The sequence below is a fragment of the Neofelis nebulosa genome, chromosome 3 (genome assembly GCF_028018385.1).
Source record: "Neofelis nebulosa isolate mNeoNeb1 chromosome 3, mNeoNeb1.pri, whole genome shotgun sequence".
In the NCBI taxonomy this organism is placed as follows: Eukaryota; Metazoa; Chordata; class Mammalia; order Carnivora; family Felidae; genus Neofelis; species Neofelis nebulosa.
This window is the reverse complement of record NC_080784.1, coordinates 82,074,300-82,093,199: the sequence shown is the minus strand read 5'-3', so window position 1 is coordinate 82,093,199 and position 18,900 is coordinate 82,074,300. Positions and strand designations below refer to the sequence as shown.

At 40.5% G+C, this 18,900-nt stretch overlaps 1 protein-coding gene across 8 annotated transcripts in view; it reads right to left on the bottom strand.

Moving 5' to 3' along the window:
• SLC10A7 (solute carrier family 10 member 7) overlaps positions 1 to 6,166 on the bottom strand; it is a 259,901-nt gene extending 253,735 nt beyond the window's left edge. For 3 of the 8 annotated variants that reach the window (XM_058721233.1, XM_058721234.1, XM_058721236.1), the window contains exon 1: positions 5,846 to 6,155. In XM_058721233.1, coding sequence (XP_058577216.1) covers positions 5,846 to 5,945 — 100 coding nt within the window. In that variant the 5' untranslated portion in view covers positions 5,946 to 6,155. Of the gene's footprint in view, positions 1 to 5,845 lie in introns of all 8 variants that reach the window. The other 5 variants (XM_058721237.1, XM_058721239.1, XM_058721240.1 and 2 more) reach the window with 4 other exon arrangements.
• Positions 6,167 to 18,900: the final 12,734 nt, after the last annotated feature.

Below are 18,900 nucleotides of genomic sequence, written 5' to 3'. Positions count from 1 at the left end.
AGATGATTCAGGAACAGATTTTAAAGTCAAGGAATCCAGCTTGTTTTGGAAGTAAACGTCTTCCACGAATTTTAAATACCTTGTTTGTTCATTTGTTTGTTTGAACTCATTTTTATTTTCCTCCAATTCCCTGCTTTTTATGAGACCCTATTCTTATCAAGTACACCTCTGCCCACAGCGGTACCCCAAAATTTCTATAAAGGATGGGTTAAAATTAGCAATGTGGTTGTAAGGTAGAGCCAGGGAATGTGGCCAAAGATGTATCTCCACAGCAAGCGCATGGCATTTACTTAGATTGCATGTTTCTTTGGGGCAGCTACAGCATCTGCTTTAGTTGGCCAACAATTATATGTTTTAAGAAGCTAACCCTTCCCACATTCCATGCATACATACATAAATACACATGATAACTATGAACTACTTGGCATGATTCCAGGCTTTTAGTATTTTAAAGCTTAGAGATGGGGCACATTGTCTTTTATATTAGATGCACATCTAAACAACTTTAAGCCATGGAAGAACATGGTGAGGACATTTCATGGCTTCCTACAATGTATGTTTTATTTTATTTATTTTTAAAAAAAATTTTTTAATGTTTATTTCTGAGACAGAGAGAGACAGAGCATGAGTGGGGGAGGGACAGAGAGGGAGGGAGACACAGAATCAGAGGCAGGTTCCAGGCTCTGAGCTGTCAGCACAGAGCCCGATGCGGGGCTTGAACTCACAAACCGTGAGATCATTACCTGAGCCACCCAGGCACCCCTACAATGTATGTTTTATTTTTTTTATTTTTTTTTTAAATTTTTTTAACCTTTATTTATTTTTGAGACAGAGAGAGACAGAGCATGAATGGGGGAGGGTCAGAGAGAGGGAGACACAGAATCTGAAACAGGCTCCAGGCTCTGAGCTGGCAGCACAGAGCCCGATGCGGGGCTCGAACTCGCGGACTGTGAGATCATGACCTGAGCTGAAGTCAGACGCTTAAGTGACTGAGCCACCCAGGCGCCCCTACAATGTATGTTTTAAAAGGGAAGAAGGAATTAATTCTGATTTGGAGAGACCTAAAGCCCCTTTGAGATGTGATCAACTATCAAATTGCCCAAGTAGGGAATGGAAACCTAGAAGTCACACAGGGCTGAAATAAACATTTGGTAAATATTTGCACAGAGGTGAAAGTTGAGACTACATATAAAAATGAGATATGAAAAAAAATGAGATTTGGCCCCTCTCCAAGACAATGATTACATCCTCCAAGTCACCAAAATAGATCTGAATAAGACCTGGATCTTCAGGTGGCTATAAAGTTCAAAGTAGAAATACAAGTTTTAACTTTTCCTGTAAATAAAAGAAAAAAAAATGTTGATCAGTAAAAATAGGATAGGAGAGCAAAATCAGGAGAAAAATTACCCAGAAAAACAAGGTAATTTTTGGGCTCCTCAAATCCATGCTTTTAAAGGAGTGGGGGGGGAGATAAAAGAAAATGATTTGGAATGCTTAAGAATGCAAGGAACTATTACCATTTTATAAAATCTACTCATCACCAAGTAAATTTCATTTATAAACCTATAATCTAAGATATTCATGCTAACACACTTAAGCTTTAACATGTTTCTGCTTATGTTTTTTAATGGAAAAACGAAGCAGTTTCCTTTTAGGATTTATGTCTTATTAATGTCAATAATCTAAATTAAGATGCAAATAGAACTGAGAAACTTACTCTGTACTTCCAAAGAAGTAAACTTTTCTCTTCCCGAGAATGAATAGCACAGTGTTACTCTGGTCAACTCAAAGGTGTGCATAGCTCAGCACTTCCCTGTGTTGCACTGGAACAGATTATCAGCACCTCAAAATCTGCACATTTACATTTACCCTGGCTCTTTATTTTCAACTTTCTTCTACATATTTAAAAATGAAGGGGCACCTGGGTGGCTCAGTCAGTTGAGCATCCAACTTCAGCTCAGGTCACGATCTCACGGGTTGGTGAGTTCAAGCCCCGCATCAGACTCCGTGCTGACAGCTCAGAGCCTGGAGCCTGCTTTGGATTCTGTGTCTCCCTCTCTCTGCCCCGTCCCTGCTCATGCTCTGTCTCTCTCTGTCTCTCAAAGATGAATAAATGTTAAAAAAATTTTTAAAAATAAAATAAAATAAAAATGAAATGTACCTGAGTAAAAAGAACAGTGAACTAAGAATTAAATTTTCAAGGCTAGTACATGTTATACTTTTTCTCATTTGGAAAGTCATTCAATGTCTCTAATTTTAGGGTTTCCATTACCTATAAGTTTCCTGCAATATACAACTCACCTATTGGCTATACAGATTGTTTTCAAAGGGAGGTCAGAACACAGGTATGATATGTTAAGTGTAGAAATCTTGCATTTACATATAAAGAGTATAGTCGTTAAAGTATTGATCCAGGTAAAGATGAAGCAAACATCTTAAGTTTAAGACTACCAAAACTTTTCCTATTTAAAAGAATATCTAGAAAACCTTTCTACTGAAAATTGTTCAGGGGTGCCTGGGTGGCTTAGTCAGTTAAGCATCCAACTCTTGGTGTCGGCTCAGGTCATGATCTCAGGGCTTCGTGGGTTGGAGCCCTGCACTGGGCTCTGTGCTGACGATGTGGAGCCTGCTTGGGATTCTGTCTCCCTCACTTTAACTCACTCTCTCTCTCTCTCTCTCTCTCTTGCTGACCCTCCCTGACTCGTGCTGTCTCTGTCTCAAAACAAATAAACTTAAAAAAAAAACTGTTCAGTCAGTATGAAAGCACTAAAAATCACATCCCTGGGGCACCTGGGTGGCTCAGTCAGTTGAGCTTCTGACTTTGGCTCAGGTCATGATCTCGCGGTTTGTAAGTTCAAGCCCTGCCACGGTCTCTGTGCTGACAGCTCAGAGCCTGGAGCCTGCTTCGGATTCTGTGTCTCCTTCTCTCTCTGCCCATCCCCCGCTTGTTCTCTGTCTCTTAAAAATAAATATATAAATGTAAAAAAAAATTTTTTTTAATAAAAATCACATCCCCAAGTGTACACAGCACATAAATGGAACCTTTGACTAAAAATTACAAGTACAAAGAGGCACTTTAGACCATTCCAAAGAGCAAGATGCAATAGAAACATTTTCAGCAACCATTCCTCTCCTTGTTCCTAGATTTTTGTTGTTTTAACTTATGAAGCGAAATGTTATTTGGTACTATTTGGAGGTTTATTTTTATTTAAGAGGTTTCACAGGTGGGAAGGTCAATTAAAAGCTCAACACAATTATCAAGAACTAAGCCTGATAGCCTATATAAGAAATCCCAAGAGGCCTGGGTGGCTCAGTCAGTTGAGTGTCTGACTCTTGATTTGGCTTCAGGTCATGATCCCAGGATTGTGGAATCTAGCCCCACTTCAGGCTCCCCACTGAACATGGAACCTGCTTAAGATTCTCTCTCTCTCTCCCTTGGCCCCTCTCCCCTGCTCACACTGTCTCTCTAAAATAAAATTTAAAAAAAGAAAGAAAGAAAGAAATCCTAAGCAATCATTTGTTTTACTTTTTTGGAAAAAGTAACTTTTATACATGGACAGTTATCAAATCATCTGAGTACACTGTTATTTCATATTTGCTGATTCTGCTCTGCGTTTTTAGGCTAAAACTTAAGGCATGGAAAATATCTTTATTGCATAGAACCCTTCTTTACAATAGTTATTCATTTTAAATTATTTTTTGCCAAGAAAATGTGTATGGATTTTGCAACTAGTATGAAATAAAGGGAGAGCACTGATGTCCAGTGCCTCTTCCTTGAGCACTGACCTCAGGCCTCAGTATCTTCATCAACTGTAAAAGTAGCATGTTAGTTTAAAATACTTAAAGCTTCCTTTTAGTTCTTAATATTCTACTCTTTTTTTTATGTTTATTTTTTTAATTTTGAAAGGGGAGGGGGGAAGAGGGAAGGGACAGAGAGAGAGGGAGACAGAATCCCAAGCAGGCCCTGCACCGACAGCTCTCAGCCCAGAGCTCCACACAAGGCTCACCAACTGGTGAGACCATGACCTGAGCCAAAATCAAGAGTGGGACACTCAACCAACTGAGCCACCTAGGCACCCCTTATAATTATTATCTTATAATTAATTAAAGAAATGAATTATCCTGGATTAATGGCACAAGTACCGGCAAAAATGGGAAGCATTTCTAAGATACAATAATACACCAAAACTTCAAGAAGCAGAGTCAGAAGGAACAAACAAGATTATAGAATCCATCTTGCACACACCACTTCAAAGAAGCCCTAAGGAAATGATTCCGTGTTCAATAACCCTTCTTCTCACAGCATCCTTGGAATGTAAGATAAAACGTATTTCACCTAACCTAGCGTCTGCAGATTTAAAACTTGAAGATAATATATCACCTGTAATTACACCTTAAGGATAAGCAAATAATAGATCTAACACCATAAAATAGAAAGTGTGCTACTGAAGCTGGTTAAGTGTGCATTCCAGATCACCACAAAGACACCCTAACTTGAATTCTGCCTATCCAGCTAGTTCCAGGGACAGAGGGTACTCATTTGGCAGAACTTGAAATACCAGCATTCACAAGTTTGCCAAAAGCTCCAGGAGAAGCTAGGTCAAAGATCTTCAGAAGAAGAAACCATGATGAATATCAGTTTTATTCTCAGTTACATATTCTACACATTTTGTACTAAGTTGAATATAGAAAAAAAAATACACAAAAAAGTTTTAATCCTCACAGTCTTTGTTCAAAAAATTCCTTTTAAAATGTTCCCTGAAGCTACTTCTAAATGGAGAAATTGAGGGTGGATGCTTGAATGAACCACTGTTCTAATGAGAGATATTTCACTCCCTTCCATCATGTTTTAACAAAAAGGTACATATAACTGCAAATATCCTTCTGAGCACTTCCTAAAAAATTGTGTGCTCACTTCGGTCCTTATTTGTCCCTGTTGTATGACTGACCGTATTAAAACTGTCAATAAAGGTGAAAGGTGACAAGGTCAAAAAGACAATGAATTGGAGAAATTCAATTAATGTTTATGAAGAAGACATGAGTGTGTAAGGGTGAAACCGCAGGGAGGAGAATAAAAGACTAATGATATTTCCACCAATGCCTACCTCCACATTACACGGCTCCTACTATTCAGAGATCTGAGTATGATTTTAGCCTGCCTACACTTCCTTGCCAAAATACACACTGCACATAGTCTAACACTGCCTGTATCTGTTAGAGTACTAGCAACTGAGTCCGGGCAGCACACGGAAGTAGTGTCCTGTAAGGAAAAAGTGCAACGTGTCAGTCGGCTTGGGAGTTTCTGGAGCGGTGGCAATTGCAGCAAATCATCATTCTGCAACATGTGGGCTACGAAGTCTGAGTCGGAGAATGAAGGGGTGTCCGTTTTTCTTTCCCCACCACCCCCCACCTTTTTTTTTTTTTTTTTTTAAACATGGGGCCGGTAAGGAGGAGGGATCCGGAAATAGACAAGGTAATGGTGGCCACTCGAAGATAGATAAGGAACTCCTGGCAACCTAGCGTCCCTTGGGATAGGATGCTACTATGAAGGCAAGAGGAGTTAAGTTTCATTCTCAGTAACCTCACTCCCTAACACTAAGGATACTCATAGATTGTTCGCGGAAAAGGTAACCTGCGTTCAAATTCATTTGCCCCATTCCTAGCTACAGTCTCCAAGGCTGACAAATTAAAACAGCAGCAGAATGGGCCAAAGGACACCCTGAGCTGGTCAGTGCCCTTGAGAGAAGCAGACACTTCCCAATTACGGTTTCCCCTCCTTTCCAAGACTCGAAAATTAGTTCTGAAGTGAGAATCGCGATGGAGCGTTCAGAGGTGCAGCACTTACCCCCATTCACCCCTATGGACGGCTCCAGTTTAGCTCCAGCGATCGCCAGCACTATTCCAATCATGAACCATTCTTTCCTCATTCTCTCCAGCAGCCTCATGTTTGTTAGGGTGGGTGGGTTTTGTTTATTTGTTTGGCTTTTTTTCTTTTTAAGCTACGATCGCTTAATCCCCGAGGCGTCTCCACACTTTCCACGGTCCCCCCAGACATGCAGCAGAGCAAGTCAAATTGCCACTTGTAAACTAAAGACCTGAGGGTTGCTCCGGCGGCTTTGAGGAGGGCTGGGAGTAGTAGTATCCAGTGACAGGAAAGTCTCACTGAGCGCCGCCATCACTACCACGCGCCTCATAATAGACGCGCATATTACCACGGCAACTCTGGCAGACGCTCCCAAGTGCAAATGCTCTGAAGCGAACACTTGGACCAGGTCGGCCAGCGTAGGCGATCGTATAAGGGAAGCTGGCTGCCCGGTAGGGCTGACAGACTCGCTTAACTCCAGGACCTGCAGAACCTCAGGAATGACTGCTACAGGGAGAGACGTTAGGCTTCACAACCACTTAGCCTTATCGAGCGTCTCGCTCCGACAAGCCTTTAGGCACAGCTTCCCACTCTCCTGGAACACATCCACGGAGAAACTTCCTTTTGCTTTGCCATGAGCCTGCGGGAAGGGCTAGCGTGAGTTCTCATTCAGCAGCTGCGGCAGCGGAGTGCGGGGTGGTTTTTTGGGGGTGCGCTTCTTCGGGGCATTACGGCTCTTCCCCGACGCCGCGTTGACGTGTGCGCCGGGGGAAGGGGAGGCCACTCTGAGTCTTCAGGTTCTTGGCTGGAGCTCCGGGAGTTAGAGGCGCTCCGAGCTCTGGTCGGAAACGCGGCTCCTTCTTTAGGAGAGCTTTAGCCCAGAGAACGGGTTGAAAATTGGGCGCGTCGAGCCGACGCCCAAGTCTGCAGGACCCCTTCCTTCCAGCATCCGCGACATCCCTGGAGGGCGGGCGGGACCCACCAGGCCAGTCGCCAGTGGGACGCTCGGCCCGAGCCCCGTCGCCCACACCGCCCCCCCCCCCCCCCCCCCCCCCGTAGCGGAGAGGGAGGTCTGCAAGGTTCGTCCCCTCTCGGGCGCTGGGGACCAGATCTTCCTTGGGGGGCACTGGTGAGTGCTCAAGCTCCCTCCCTGCGAAGCTAAGAGGCAAAGTGAGGTCTGAGCAAGGGAGTCTGGAGGGTGCGCGAATGCAGGGGCTTGCTTGACTCTCAGGGCTTGCCCACCCAAACAGCAGGACACGCGTGGAAAGGGGATCAAAGGCCTCAAGGCAAGAATGGTGAGGAGCCGAATTGAGGGGAGCTCCTGACCTTTTCCATTGGCCCTCGTGCTGTATTCTCTGCTTCCCCCAGTTTCTCCCTTGAGGTGTGTTCTGGCAACCAGTGACATTGATCGTTTCATGGATGGACTTTTCCTTCTAGACCCAGCAGGAGCTTCTGCTGCTCCCCAACATGCACCTAAATAAATGACCAAATAAAATACTATCTAACATTTCGAAGTAGTGTGGTGTCTGATGCTTACTTAAATGGGTAACTACAGAACCTCAGGTTTGGGAAGAGACTTCTAGGATTGTTCAGTGATGCCGGACTTTGATTCTGAATTTATTCAGAGATTGAAAGAGACTCATTTCGTAATTTCATCTACTTGTTTAGCTCTATCTGATGACATGACTTGCTATCCAAAAACGAAGCCAGTTTTCGCAGTTATGCTACCAGTTGTAGGTTACACAGTGTGGAGTGTCATCTAATTATACATCAGGCAGAATGGCAAGAAGTGAAACTCAAGATAAAAAGAACTTAATAGGGAGACACAGATGACATTAAACAACTTAACTTGAAAACAGAAAAAGAAAGCACATGAAATGTGATAAAATCTGATGCTCATTATCAGGCAGTCACCAGATAAGTGGAGATGAAAGATAGTTTACAACACAATTATTTGCTTAGAGTAATTTACTAGGTTAAAGAGTCCTGCCTATATTTCAGTCATTGAAGGTATGATCTTGTATTTAAAAAAAATCATTAAGCATTATGCTTACAGAAAATTGGGCCAGTTTAATTTTATCACTGTTTGCGAGTCCTTATTTACTAAGAATTCCTTGATCTGTTTAAAGCAGAATCTAACTCATAGAAGGGTTTTTTGTTTTGTTTTTAATGGTACTTCAAGGAAAACAGTGTGCTGTGATTTCTGTTCTGTTAGTGTAAGGCCTATATTAGTTTCCCAGGGTAACTGTAACAAATACCTAAAACTGGCTGCCTTAAAATAACAAATCTATTCTCTCAGAACTCTAGAAACCAGAAGTCCAAAATCAAAGGTGTTGGCAAAGCCATACTTCCTCTGGACGCTCTGGAGAGAGAATCCTTCCTTGCCTCCTTCAGCTTTGGTGATCGTTGGCATAAATTCCTTCCTTATGACCACATCCCTCCAATCTCTGCGTCTCATCTTCACATCATATTCTCCTCTGTGTGTCTGGCTACTGGCTATATCATTCCAGTCTCTGCATCTGTCTTCATATCGCCTCCTCTCTCCTGTCTGTCCTATGTTTCCTCTTCTGTGTGCTTCTTATAAAGGCAGTTGTCATTGGGTTTAAGGCCCACCCAGGTAACAATCCAGAACGATCTCATTTTGAGATCCTTAATTATCCCTTCAAATATCCTTTTCCCAAATTAGGTGACTGTACTCTGTCAAATATTGTCCCCCGCAATGTCCACCTGGAACCTCCGAATGTGATCCTATTTGAAATTGGGTCTTACAGATATGATTGGTTAAGATGAGATCATACTGGTTTAAGATGGGTCCCAAATCCAGTGACTGATGTCCTTTTAAGAAGGTCATGTGGTGACACACAAAGAAGATATGAAGAAGAAAAACTTATTGAAGATGGAAGCAGAGATCAGAGGGATGTGTCCACAAGCTAAGGAGTGCCAAGGATTCTGCCTTGGAAACAACCACCAGAAGCTAGGAGAGACTCGTAGAACGGATTGTCTCTCAGAGCTCCCAGAAGAAACCAAGCCTGCCCGCACCTTGATTTCAGACTCCTGGCCTCCTGAACTGTGGAAGAATACATTTCTCTTGTGGTACTTTCTTGTGGCAACCCTATGAAACTAATAATGGAATCATTCACAGGTTCCAGGGATTTGATGTGGTCCTATCTGGTCTGCCCACCATTCAACCCCCCACAAGGCCCTTCTTGCTCTGTCTTCCATTACTGTTTCTTCAATAATTACATCACTCTTTGCTCTCCTTCATTTTTTCCCTGTCATTTTTTCCTTTCCAATGTCTCTTCACTTCAGTTTTTTCTCTTTATTACCTGGGACACTTCACCTGACATCATCCCAACAAAAATGTACATGTGAAAGGAAGCTTCTCTAAAAGACACACGATAAATGCTCTTTGTTCGATAAATATTATATTTGTTTATTGAACAAATATTTAATGGCCCCCACTATGAGTCATCATGTGTGAGTGTTGTGCATTCAGTTATGAGCAAAAATGACAACACCTGCCCTCAGAAGTTTATAATCTAATAGAGGAGACAGATGTAAACAAATGTATCATTACAAATTGCTAACAGGAAGGAACAGGATGTTGTGAATCATCTAGATTGGGGAAGGCCTCCTGAGATCAGAAGGATGAGCCGGCAGGTGGGAGAAAGCTATTGCTCAGCAAGAAAGAGCTTGACACCATGGAATTCAAAGACCAGGATAGCTAGGTGAGTCAGTGAGGGGTGAATGATGTGGGAAGGGTAGAGAGAACTGGCCAGGGTTCAGATCGTGTGTGACCTCTCATGTCATAGTCAAGGATTCAGATTTTATTAAATACTATAGGAAGCCACTGTAGGATTTTAGCCTGGCTAGTGATGATATGCACAGTCTGCTGGAAAGTTTCCCTTAGAAGCAGGCTGTCTACAAATGGTTCAGGAACAAGTGACTAAGTGGATGGAGCTGGGAAAGGCAATTAGTATAAAAACTTTTGAACAGAAAGAATAAAAAACAAATGATCAGTCACCTCTAGGGAAATGGCAAAGCAGTCTAAAATGACTCCCAGGATGTCTGTCAGATAGATACCAGTGCCATTCACTCAGCCATGGAATCTTTACAAAGTAGATTCGGGGAGGAGATTGTAAATTTAGTTCACATCTTGTGTGCAAGGCCACTGAGGCATATAAAGAGATGCCGGCAGGCAACTAAAATGAAGGTTTTTTTTTTTTTTTCTAAGTTTATTTATTTGGAGAGAGAGGGAGCATGAGTGCATGAGCAGGGGAGGGACAGAGAGAGAAAGAGAGAGAATCCCTAAAAGGCTTCCCTCTGTCGGCACGGAGCCCAGTGAGGGGCTCGATCTCATGAACCGTGAGATCATGACCTGAGCTGAAATCAAGAGCCCAGCACTTAACATACTGAGCTACCCAAGTGCACCCCCCCTTTTTAAAAGTTTATTTATTTTGGGGTGGGGGGATGGGCACAGTAAAATGAAGGTTTGAGCTCATGAAAACAGAGTTGCTATAGTTCCTGGAATCTTCAACAATAGCTTATGGAAACCATAGGCATTAATGGAGCAAATATTTACTTTTTAAACTTTGCTACCTACATTGGTTACTCAGTCTCTTTGAACACAGTTTGCTTACTTATATTTATGAATGTTTACTATGTGCCAAGAACATGAGTATACCTTATGATCACTCTCATGGACTTTGTGTTTAATAAAATGGTGATAGGAATTCTAGCTCATCAGGCTGTTGAAAAGATTCAGTGGGGGTACCTGGGTGACTCAGTCAGTTAAGCCTCCGACTTTGGCTCAGGTCATAATCTCACTGTTAGTGGGTTCAAGCCACGCATCGGGCTCTGTGTTGACAGCTCAGAGCCTGGAGCCTTCTTTGGATTCTGCCTCTCTCTCTCTCTCTCTCTCTGCCCCTCCCCCACTCATGTTGTCTCTCTCTCTCTCTCTCCCTCAAAAATAAGTAAACATTTAAAGAACTTAAAAAAAAATTTTTAATTTAAAAAAGTAAAAAGAATCACAATAAAAGAAGACAAGTCAACTACCACCCTACAGAGATCTCACCTTCTTTTCAGACATATGGCCCTGCTCTGCTCAAAGATCTTTAACGGCTTCATATACCCTATAGAATAAAATTCACATTCCTTAGTCTAACATACACAATCTACATATCCAATAGGTCAGAGTGGAAGACTTAAACAAAGGAGGTTTGTTTTCTCACAGTTCTGGAGTCTGGAAGTTCAAGATCAAGGTGCTGACGGTATTGGTTTCACTCTTCTTGGCGTGCAGAGGGCTGCTGTCTTCACACAGTCTCCTCACACAGTCTTTTCTCTGGGCATCCACATATCCCTGGTGTTTTTCCTCTTCTTATAAGGACACTAGTCATGTAGGATTAGAACTCCACCCTAATGGTCTCATTTTAACTTAATCACTCTTGAAAGACCTTAACTCCAAAGAGGTTACATTCCCAGGTCCTGGAGGTGAGAATTCAACATATGAATTTTGGGAGGACATAATTCAGCCTATAATAGTTGACTTCTAGAATATGACAGAAGTGAACATGGCACTTCTAAGATAGATTTCAAAAACAAACAAACGAACAAAAGAACTGTGGCTTCTCTCTGGAATATTCTCTTCAGGTTGTTTCTTTGGGGAGGGAATCCAACTGCCATGAGGCCCAGTGGCAAGGAGGTGATCTCTCCCTCCTATAGCCAGCTAGAGCCTAAGGCTTAGAAGTGGATCCCTCAGTGGAGTCTCAAGATGGCTGCCAGCCAGGTCTCCACCTTGATCTCAGCCAGTGGCACCCAGCTAAGCCATGCCCAGATTTATGACTCATAAAAACTGTGAGATAAATCATATTGTTTTAAGATGGGAAACTTTGGGGGTGGCTCATTACATAGTAATAGATACCTAATACCTAAGGCAAAAGCCCTGTATGCTACAGGGAGCATACACAACTCAGTCAAAAAGTTTTGCTGTGCTGTCGAGCACAGGAATTACCTGGGAACTGTAGAGAGATGTGGATCAAAGAGGAGTCTCTTCTTTTGAAGATGAGTGATATTGGAGCATTTCCATTTGCTGATAAAATGATCCATTAGAATGGGAGACCTTGATAATGAAGAAGAAATAGGGGCTATGATCGGCAGAATAATGACCTCAGCCAAAGATGTCTACTTCCTAACCTCTGGAACCAGTGAATATGTTACCTTACATGGCAAAAAGGGACTCTAGATGTAATTAGGGTAAGAACCCTAAGACAGGAAGAATATTCTGGATTATCCAGGTAGGCCCAATGCAATCATAAGGTGTCTTTAAAAGACAGAAGAGGGCTGTATGTGTCAGAGAAGGAGATGTGAGATGGAAGGAGACTTTAAAGTGATGGGATGACTAGAAGGGGTGCCTGAGCCAAGAAATGCAGGCAGCCTCTGGCAGCTGGAGAAGGTAGGAAAATAGCCCCCAGACCCCACCAGCCTCCAGAAGTCGAGCAGCTCTCCTAACAGGTTAGCTTTAGCCCAATAAAACCTATTTCAGATTTCTGACCTCTAAAACTATAAGATAATAAATTTGTGTGGCTTTAACTTGTTAAATTTATGGTAATTAGTTACAGCAGCAATAGCAAATTCATTCATACAGTGGCTAACTTGAGTACTTGAGAAGGTAAATATTGACCCTTTCAATAAAGATGAGAGGGAGGATAGAATCTTTTTGTCCTCAAGTAGTGGAGTCCTAGAGGAATTTAGAACACAGGAAAAGCCTTATCCCCACATCATATTAACCTGGGACATGACCATTTGTCCTTTAAAAAGATTGTTTCCATATTATAGGTTAATATTTCTTTAAGAGATACATAAAGCAGTGTATAAAGACAGATCCAAAAGAAGAGATATTGCATTGACTAGGTGCATATTCTGATTATCTATGGCTGTGTAACAAACCAACCCAAAACAGAGTCTTAAAACATGAACCAGCTACTTCTGTCTCTTTTACGAGTATAGCTAGCTTTCCAGTTATCCACACTCCAACCACAGTGTTACCCTTGACTTCCTCCTTTCATAGTATATAATCAGTCACTCACCAAGATTAGTTTGGTTTTTTTTTTCTTCAAAATTGTACTTACTTGTGTCCAGCCCTTCCTATTTGTTATATTACTAACTCTAGTTCAATTTTTCATTTCCTTTTACCTTGACCATTGCAATTGCCTCTATGGAACTGATCACTCCACTCTGTAACTCTAATAATACCACTTCTCTGCTCAGATAATATTTAATATCTTCCTACATGGTACCTGGAACACAAGAGATTTTGTGTTCATGACAGCCCCCCTGAATGTGGTTAGCACCGGGATGCTGACAGAGTCAGATTTCTGAGCCTATAAAGCTAAGAAATAGCCCCTTAATCATACTAGCTTCTTAGTGGCCAGCAAGGTTGTCTTCTTCTGGTAACTCTTGAATGGTAGCTTGCCATTTAGACTACAGTAAGTATTATTTTCCTCATATTACAGATGTGAAAATGAAGAAAGATGAGCTATGCTTTCCCCATGACCAATAAGTGGCAGATTCAGGCTTCAAACTTAGGTAAGCTTGACCTCAGAACTTCAGGCAGTGGGCCTTAGTGATTAAGAATATATCTCCAAGCATCCAACAGCCCAAGTTAAAATTCTGACTCTATTACTTACTGCTATTCCCATGTGACTCTCGGAAAATCACTTGACATTCCTTAGCCTCAGTTTCCACATCTAAAAATGGGGGTAATTGTAGTACCTACCTTAATGGCTGTTATAATCATGAGTAAACATATCAGAAACATAACCAATGTAAAAAATATTGTGGTAGTGTTTCCTTTATATCTTGACCCACATCAAATTGTACAACTTCTATGAAAGCTTTTCCTGCTCTCTTGAGCCAGAAATAATGTTTCCCTCTTGTGTATTCCCTCCCTTCTTGCAGTTATTAGTTATTTATTAAAGGTATTTGTGTATATACTTTCCTATACCATATTAGAAGCTTCTCAAGAATAAGGATTATAGTTTTTTCATATTACTGTCATCCACACCAGCTAACATCAGACCATGAGATGTATTAATATGTGATATATTTGTTGACTTGAATAGTTTGTGTAGAACCTGAGGGTATAATGTAGAGAGAAAAAAGCAGGATTCACTTTTTTGTTATTATTGTACCATAGATCAAAAGTTAAAATTTTCCTGGGTTAATTTTTTTGTTTCAGTTCCATGTCACCCTGTCAATTCACTTGTTAGATAGCATATATTCTGAGTGTTTACTGTGTTGACACGGCCCAACCACATATTTTGGGTTACGCGCGCATGAGTGTCCAGTGTAGACATGGCATAAATGTCTCCCATGATAAGTATGGGCTAAGTAGCAAGGTGTATACCAGACAAATGAGACCCTGAACCTAATGAATATCTAATAACATGAATTGAGTGACAGATGAAAAGCAAATGAAAAGGTTAAAATTTAGCTTCTATTAATTCTTTAGGTTCATAATCAAACAACTAGTTCCTCCCATATGCTTCAACTTGGCTATCTATACTGTCATACTTCACCCAAATCTTACCAATCTTTTCATGTCTTTATGATGCTTTTAATTCAACTAGCTCTCACACTCTCCACCAAGAACTCCTCAAGTGTTGGGGCACCTGTCTGCCTCAGTTGGTGAAGCATGCAACTCTTGATCTCAGGGTTGCAAGGTCAAGCCCCACATTGAGTGTAGAGATTACTTAAAAATAAAACATCAAAAAAAAAAAAAAAGAACTCAAGTCTTAACATAGACTTATAAGCAAATTGGAAATGTAGAACTCCATTCAAACAAGTTAAATAAAAAGCCCCCTGGAGATGTGTAGAAACATAATTTAGATGGGAGTGTTTGGTTCAATAGTCAATGCATGTATTTCATTTATCACTAGTGGATAATTTGTGAAAACTACAATGGCATGATGACGTTATTTTATATTTTTCTTTTGAGAAGTTAAATAAGTTGTATGTTTGCTTCTTTAATTATTTGAAGTAATTATAATTTAAATGAAAAGATCCATAAGGGCATAATTCTTGACATGTGATGTAATCTTCAAACCAATATATATTTAAGAGCAATTGTTTTGATTGGAGAATGCTTTTATGCTAGTGAATATTTTTAGCCCCAAAATGTTACCATGAACAGAAATGCTGAGTTATTTTCCTGTATTCTAAATATAGCAAAGATGAAGATATATAGTGCCCTCGCCAATTACAACAGAATACTACCAATACATGCTTAATTTGAAAACATATTGTAGCCAGCTAGCTAATTTTCAAAATAAATATCTGGTAATCAGCTTCTCTGACTGTTGCTAAAATGCTTTACGGAGATAGAGTACTATTTTATTCTTTGATAAAGAACAACTCACAGGCTAATATTAAACAGTTATGAAAATTCCAACTCAAATATAGGAGGTCATGTTTTACATTAGAGTAGGAGTATAACCACTTCTCCTTTCTCTGCACAAGAATTTAGGCACTTAGCTTCTATTGTATTTGTGTTAATGAGAGTTATGCATGTAGATTCCCTCAATTCGAATGCCATTATGCCTTCTTCACATTGATAGCAACTGGGTTTGTCAGCATGGAAGATGTAATGCTACTTTCTTTCCTTAACCCATAGTGTGTGAATGTGTCTCTTTGCAGAAGACCTTATGTTCCCGCGGTTTGTGGAAACTCTCCATCTAATAGTTTCTCAGTCTCTTAAGTGGAAATCTGTCTCAGGAAATTAAGGACAAAGAGGAGAGTAGACAGCAGTGGATGATAAGCTATTGGGAAGCACAGTAAATAATGGAGGGAAATGCAGCCCGAAAGAGAGGGATCATTTAAGGCTATTAGATGACAAATCCACTTCAATGCAGTTATTATACCTGTAAATATAGAAAAATGATAATGTTGACAACTCTTCATCACACAATCTGTGTCATTAATAAATGATGAAGGATAGAAAGAGTCAAAGAAATAAAGCCAACACTGTGCATAACAATATCACAGAAGCACTTGGAAAAACTAGCTAAGCTAAAAACAAAGACATAACTTGGCATCATTAATGAAGAAAGACTGAGATAAGAAGAAAAAATGCAGAAGCATGTGTGTGTAGAAACTAGCATGAATAATATAGGTTCTGTTGCTTAAACTAAATATATAATTTTACCTTGCAATCATCAGAAAAAAATAATGTATGATAATTACCTGAGTATTTTATTTAATGTTGGCTTCTAGGGAAAAGATAGCACCTGCATTCCTCTAGGACAGGTCAAAGATCATTCTTAGAGTAGCTCTCCACTTCCTACTCCTGAGAGAAATGCCAAACATATTAAACTTCTCCAGAGGGCATTTTTATCTCCTCCTAGAAAATTATATATAGCTATGTCTCTGATTGTCCTGTAAGATTGGGCATTCACTGGAGTAGTAAGTCCAATATAAGAACACAGATTTAAAAGAAACTTGAAAAGCCTTATGTCTCTGTGATTTTGAGACCTGTGTACATTCTGCTAGGTTCTTGATGCTCCCAAAGGCTGCATGTTTCAAAGAATGGATTGGGTTGGCTGATGCAAGGGCTGTGTAGTCAGAATGGGTGGTAGGGATTGCTGGCCCATCTCCCCTTGTTCATTTTCTCCTTTTTCTTTGTGGTAGAACTCCTCATTCTAGCTAGGCACATACTGCCAAAGAAAGATTGCAGTTTCCTTGACAACTGGTAAATGGGCATATGAACAAGTTCTGGCAATGGAGTGGAATTAGAAGGGCTTTCTAATTCCTAGATTTCTAGGAAGAACGTCAAAGGAAAGGGATGTTCACCTCTTTGTAGATTTCTCTTCTTGCTAGCTATATGCAGATATATGCAGATATAGAGGTTTAAATCCCAGCATCTTTCACTAATACTGGCAGAGCACAAAGGGAGAGCATCTTGGAGCTGCCCTCCTTGCTCTGCCTACCCCCAGATTGCATGTCTATAAGAGAAAGACAAACTCTAGCTTACTTATCACTATTATTTTGAGTTTTCTATTATTTATAGCCAAGCCTAATCTTCATTAATGTGTTAATAAGCAATTTTGAAAACTAGAAGTAGTGATCTCTTGATCTAAAGAGTAATCAAAAACTGAATTGCTAATGCTGAGTAATGCCCAACTGTTGCTTCCCACTCATAAAATGTTTTGAACTTACACATAGTAGGAACTGAATCATTGGTGAGAGATTGGTTATTTTGTGGGGTTTTTTGTTTTAATTTTTTATATCATTTATTGTGAAATTATCAATGTCAAATAAAACATTGATCTTCATCATTTGCTTCTATTCATCTCTCTTCTTCATCAATTCTTCATTTTCCCTTACAAATTGTTGCATGCTACTCTTGACTCAATGAAAACATTCTAAACACTACAGCTAAAAACCTGAACATTCATCTATAGCTACCTACGTGCTCATTACATGCAGCTGTAAGGTTTTTTCTAGAGGTTTTTTCTCAGCTAACCTCTATCACGAGTTCTTGGAAAACATGTGTCACAACGATCTTGGTACATCTTCAAACTTCATAGGCTTTACATTACCTCAAAGGCCCCACCGCTGCCTGGCCAGCTGGCTAACAGGGCTTCATGTACTTTCCTCCCTTGACAGCCTTGAAGAAAAGTGATTTATTAGTAAACAGAAAACAAAGACTGGATTTTGCTGTTGTGATTGGCCTGCTTGTCTTGGTAAATTCGATTTGTGGACATTGGGAGAAAGAAGAAGTCTGGCCTAGAGGCCAGAGCTGTATCTGAAGACACCTTAGAGCCACACCAGCCAGACTATTCTAGAAATATTTTTTTAATGTTTATTTATTTTTGAAAGAGAAAGAGAGAGAGAGAAAGCTGGGGAGAGAGGGCAGAGAGAGGGGGGGAGACACAGAATCTGAAGCAGGCTCCAGGCTCTGAGCTGTCAGCACAGAGCCTGACACAGGGCTTGAACTCACAAACTGTGAGATCATGACCTGAGCCGAAGTCAGATGCTTAATGGGCTGAGTGCCCCAATATTATTTTTTAATAAATTGCATCTCTTAGTATCAGTGGCTCATGAGTTTTATGTGCCCCTGGGTACAAGGATTGAAACTCTTGAACAATAAGGAAGGAAACAAGTGCCATTACCCTTTTCCAAGGGAAGTGGAATTTTCTTCTTCTATTTCAGGGGCTGTTGTAATTGTGTTTCCCTGGAAAGAAAGAGTTGAATAACCAGACCAATGGCCTTTCCTTATCTGTACAGCTTATCAAAGCAGAGCTCTTAAGTTCACATCTCCAAATTGCATGCCTAGTATTTGTATTCTACCAGCAGTGGGCAATACACAAAAGCCCTTGTTTTTGCAAGCAAATAAAAACAAATTCTGTTTTTGTAAATAGTTACATTGAAACTTAGAGCTGTGCCCAATTTTTTAGTATTGTATATCACTCTTTTACTACAATAGTAGAGTTGAATACTTGCAAAGTGATTTTATCTCCCAGGGAGCCAGAAATATTTATTATCTGGCCCATTACAGAGGTTTGCCTCTATAAAAGAAGTTTGCCTCCCCATCCCTAAACTATGAAACCTCAAATAGGAGAAAGTTAAGGTTCTTAAGCTTCACCTTTGACTTTTAAAATCTTTCTACCCTAAGATAGCCCCCTGGATCTGTCTACTCTTGGGTACAGCTTACAAGCTTTGCTAGGGAATAAGTGCAAATTTATTACTAAATCCCACTGGCAAATTTGCCTGCATCAACCCCAAACAAGCAACGCTTTCCTGAAAATGCAATATAAAGACCTGCACCCCAAAAGTATGTTGCTGGAAGTTAGTACCTTCATCTAGTAAGTTATGTCCTGGGGTAGCCAGAAGTTGTTATGACATGACATAATTTTTGTTCCTTTCTGAAATGTAGGAAAAATCCAGAGGAAATAAAACCAACAAAAGGTCAAGAACACAAACAGAAAAAAGATCAAGAAGATAGATATATGGCTGAATGAAATAAGTAAAGTTAAAGAGAA